The 5000-nt window shown below is 51.8% G+C and overlaps 1 protein-coding gene across 1 annotated transcript in view; it reads left to right on the forward strand.

The window, feature by feature from the left end:
• dab2ipa (DAB2 interacting protein a) overlaps nt 1–5000 on the forward strand; it is a gene marked incomplete at its 3' end in the record, with an annotated part of 9420 nt that overhangs the window by 1844 nt on the left and 2576 nt on the right. Inside the window, exons 3-9 of the mRNA XM_084439752.1 lie at nt 1–172; nt 1571–1715; nt 1980–2124; nt 2384–2620; nt 2871–3072; nt 3737–3933; nt 4392–5000. The exon at nt 1–172 is cut by the window's left edge and continues 383 nt beyond it; the exon at nt 4392–5000 is cut by the window's right edge and continues 346 nt beyond it. Coding sequence (XP_084295878.1) covers nt 1–172; nt 1571–1715; nt 1980–2124; nt 2384–2620; nt 2871–3072; nt 3737–3933; nt 4392–5000 — 1707 coding nt within the window. The remainder of the gene's footprint in view (nt 173–1570; nt 1716–1979; nt 2125–2383; nt 2621–2870; nt 3073–3736; nt 3934–4391) is intronic.

A 5000-nucleotide genomic window follows, 5' to 3' on the forward strand; every position in this document is an offset into this window, starting at 1 on the left:
CTACCAGAGCCTGAGCATCCTGCCCATGGAGCAGTACAAGGAGTTCGCGGAGTTCATCTCCAACCACTACCTGCTGCTCTGCTCCCTGCTGGAGCCCAGCATCAGCGTCCGCAGCAAGGAGGAGGTGGCCAGCGCCCTGGTGCACATCCTGCAGAGCACCGGGAAGGCCAAGGTGAGACGCTACACACTACATACTAACACTTCATACTAGCACTACATATTAACACTACATACTACACACTACATACTAACACTACATAATAAACACTACATACTAACAGTGGTACACATCCTGCAGAGCGCTGGGAAGGCCAAGGTGAAAGGCTACACACTACATACTACACACTACATACTAACACTACATACAGTACTACACACTACATGCTAACACTACATAATACACACTACATACTAACAGTGGTACACATCCTGCAGAGCACTGGGAAGGCCAATGTGAAAGGCTACACACTACATACTACACACTACATACTAACACTACACACAGTACTACACACTACATACTAGCACTACATATTAACACTACATACTACACACTACATACTAACACTACATATTAACACTACATACTACACACTACATACTAACACTACATACTAACACTACATACAGTACTACACACTACATACTAACACTACATACTAGCACTACATATTAAGTGGGGGGGTTGTCTGTGTGTGTGCTCATTTTTACAAGGACGTCCTCTGGACGGCTGTTTTAAGATTTTGCTCCAGACAGCAGCAGTGTCAGATTCCCTCTGGCCCCAAAAGTCTGATGTCTACCTGTTCCTGTCCTCTTGGTCTCTCTCAGCTCCTCTCCTGTCCTGGTCTCTCTCAGGTCCTCTCCTGTCCTGGTCTCTCTCAGGTCCTCTCCTGTCCTGGTCTCTCTCAGGTCCTCTCCTGTCTCTGGCCTCAGCGGTCTCCTCTTCCATGTCTCAGAGCTATAGTAGGGAGACGCTGTTAGTGTGTTCCTCCCAGAGCAACAGTCAGCTGGAGATGAGATTACTGTCCTTCGCTCTCACAATGGAGGGAGGGAGGGAGAGAGGGAGGGAGGGAGAGAGAGAGGGAGAGAAGGAGGGAGGGAGAGAGAGAGGGAGAGAGAGAGGGAGAGAAGGAGGGAGGGAGGGAGAGAGGGAGAGAAGAGCTCTTGTTTCATTAGGCTTGAATCAATAGATGAAAAGTGAGTCATGATCACTACTGTCGGAACTGCCTCATCTCTCTCATAATCACCCTCTTTCAGTTGATCAAAGGTCTCTCTCTTTCTCTCTCTCTCTCTCTCTGTTACACTCTCTCTCTCTCTTTCTCTCTGTCTCAGTGTTTCTGTCTGTTTCTCTCTCTCTCTCCCCCCGCTCTTTCTCTCTCTCTGTTTCTCTGTTCTCTCTTTTTCACCTTCTCTCTTTCTGTCTCTGGTTCAGATCTCTTTCACTCATGTCTGAGTGTGTGTGTGTGTGTGCATGTGTGTGTGCGTGTCTTTATGCATACATGTGCGTGTGTGTGAGAGAGAGAGAGAGGACCTGACCTCTGACCTGCAGTGCGATCTCTCTGCCCCTCAGGACTTCCTGACTGACCTGATGATGTCAGAGGTGGACCGCTGCGGCGACAACGACCACCTGATCTTCAGAGAGAACACGCTGGCCACCAAGGCCATCGAGGAGTACCTCAAATTGGTGGGACAGAAATACCTGCAGGACGCACTGGGTAGGTACACTAGTAGATCAAAGTTGAGTAGAGTGGAGAACAGTAGAATAGAGCAGAGAACAGTAGAGCAGAATACAGAACAGTAGAGTATGGGCAAGGGAATTAGGCTATAGAGGTTGACCTACTGTAGTATATAGGTATAGTAGATTTTGACACAAAGTATAGATAGGATAGTAGTGTACAGTAGATGTAGCAGTCTTGACCAACCAGCCATTGGAGAGATGACTCCTACTCTAGCGGACAGTAAGCCCCTCCCTCTCCTAGGTGAGTTCATCAAGGCGTTGTACGAGTCAGATGAGAACTGTGAGGTGGATCCTGGGAAGTGTTCCTCAGCTGACCTGCCGGAGCACCAGAGCAACCTGAAGATGTGCTGTGAGCTGGCCTTCTGCAAGATCATCGACTCCTACCGGTAACGCGCACACACACACACACACACACACACACACAGAACACACACAACACACACACACACACACACAGAACACACACACAGAACACACACACACACACACACACAGAACACACACACAGAACACACACAACACACACACAGAACACACACACACACAGATCACACACACACGTGCGTACACACACACACACACACAAACTCACAGTTAACTGCTACCAACTCTGACAAGGCCACCATCTCCGCCCCCCCTGTGCAGGGTGTTCCCCAGGGAGCTGAAGGAGGTGTTTGCGTCGTGGCGCCAGGAGTGCAGCAGCCGGGGGCGGCCCGACATCAGCGAGCGTCTGATCAGCGCCTCGCTCTTCCTGAGGTTCCTCTGCCCCTCCGTCATGTCCCCGTCGCTCTTCAACCTCACGCAGGAGTACCCCGACGACCGAACCGCACGCACCCTCACCCTCATAGCCAAGGTCACGCAGAACCTGGCCAACTTCACCAAGTAAGAATTTCTGTCTTTGTGTGTGTGTGTGTGTGTGTGTGTGTGTGTGTCTACATACATATTTCTCATGAATCCTAATGGTTATAACTTTGTGTTTGTGTGTGTGTTCTGTGTACCTCCGTCTGTGTCTGTGTGTCTGTGTGTGTGTGTGTGTGTGTGTGTGTGTGTGTGTGTGTGTGTGTGTGTGTGTGTGTGTGTGTGTGTGTGTGTGTGTCTGTGTGTGTGTGTGTGTGTGTGTGTGTGTGTCCAGATTCGGGAACAAGGAGGAGTACATGTCTTTTATGAACCAGTTCCTGGAGCATGAGTGGAGCAACATGCAGCGCTTCCTGCTGGAGATCTCCAACCCTGAGACCATCTCCAACACGGCCGGCTTCGAGGGCTACATCGACCTGGGCAGGGAGCTGTCCACCCTGCACTCCCTGCTGTCTGAGGCCCTGGCCCAGCTGGACCAGGTACACTCACCACACTGCAAACCAGCTAGTTAGACTGCTAACCAGACTGCAAACCAGCTAGATAGACTGCTAACCAGACTGCAAACCAGCTAGATAGACTGCTAACCAGACTGCAAACCAGCTAGATAGACTGCTAGCTAGGCACTAGCCAGTAAGTTAGACTACTAACCAGTTAGGTTTAGACTACTAACTAATAGTTAGACTACTAACCAACTAGTTATGCTGTTAATCAGCTAGTAAGACTACTAACCAGGTAGTTAGACTACTAGCCAACTAGTTAGACTACTAACCAGATAGTTAGACTGCCAAACAGGGACTAATCAGATAGTTAGACTGCTAACCAGGCACTAGCCAGCTTGTCTAACCTGCTAGTTGGACCACTAACCAGCTACTAATCAGCTTGTTATACTCCGGACTGCCTAGCTTGTTATGATATCACAGACTCTGTATACTGTACTGTCTATACTGTATTGTACACTGTACTTGTACATGTGACAAATAAATCTAAATATGAATCTGAATCCACCCTACAAGCCCTGCTCCATAGGCCCTCACCCAGTAGTGTGTGTGTGTGTGTGTGTGTGTGTGTGTGTGTGTGTGTGTGTGTGTGTGTGTGTGTGTGTGTGTGCGTGTGTGTGTGTGTGTGTGTGTGTTTGTCCTCCAGTCCACAGTGTCTAAACTGGCTCCCCTGGCTCGTATCCTGCGAGAAGTGACATCATCGCTGGCCAATCCCGGGTCCGCGGGGGTCCAGGTCTCCTCCCCCAGGTCCAGCATGGCCACGCCCCCTCTGTCCCCGCCCCTCTCTGCTGCCTCCATCTCCACTGGCCTCCACAGCATGGGCCTGGATGGACCAATCACAGGGTAGGCCAAGGCCTGGATGCACCAATCATACGACCAGCTCACAGGCTGTGACACATCTTTTTTAGTGCTCAGACTTCTCAGTGTTGAGACCTATTCACAAGTTTCTCTCTGTCCCATCTATGTATCTATGTATCTATGTATCTATCTATCTATCTATCTATCTATCTATCTATCTATCTATCTATCTATCTATCTATCTATCTATCTATCTATCTATCTATCTATCTATCTATCTATCTATCTATCCATCCATCTATCCCTCCCTCCCTCCCTCTCTCTCCCTCTCCCTCTCTCTCTCTCTCTCTCTCTCTCTCCCTTCCTTCCTCTGTCTCTATCTCTCTCTCCCTACTACTACTACTACTACTAACTATCTATTTATCCATCTCTCTCTCCGTCCCTCCCTTCCCCTCTCTCTCTCTCTCTCTCTCTCTCTCTCTCTCTCTCTCTCCGTCTCCCAGGATGATGGTGGACTTCACCAGACTCCCCTCCCCGACCCCCGAGAACAAGGACCTGTTCTTCGTGACCAAGAGTTCGGTCCTGCAGCCGTCTCAGTCTCCCGCCCGCAGCTCCAGCTACTCCGAGGCCCCCGAGGCCGACGCCCCGGCCAATGGGAGCAGAGGCACGTTCGCCACGCTGGCCAATGGCAGTAAGAGTCTCTCCCTGGTCGACCTGCAGGAGTGCAACCGTAGTCTGGACAGCCCCGCAGGCCCCGCCCTCTCCCCCGCCGACGCCAGCGACGGCCAGTCGCCCGTCGGCTGGACTACCCACCGTCCCTCACAGGCTGCGCCCACCCTCCGGAGGACGGGCCACGCCCCCAGCACAGACTCCGCCCCCGGCCGCTCCCAGTTCCTCCCCCTCTCCTTCCAGAACCCCGTCTACCAGATGGTTTCCATGACGGCCGCGTCGCCGCGGCAGCAGCAGCAGGACTCTGGCCTGACCACGCCCCCCCGCGACTCCGGCTCCGACGGGCACAGCTCCGCCAGTTCCCACGGCAACGCAGAGGAGGTCTCAGGGGGCGGCAAGCACGCCTTCCTGACCCAGATGCCCGTGGGCGTGGGAGGAGTCGG

This window comes from Borostomias antarcticus (assembly GCF_949987555.1).
Source record: "Borostomias antarcticus genome assembly, chromosome: 6".
Classification (NCBI taxonomy): Eukaryota; Metazoa; Chordata; class Actinopteri; order Stomiiformes; family Stomiidae; genus Borostomias; species Borostomias antarcticus.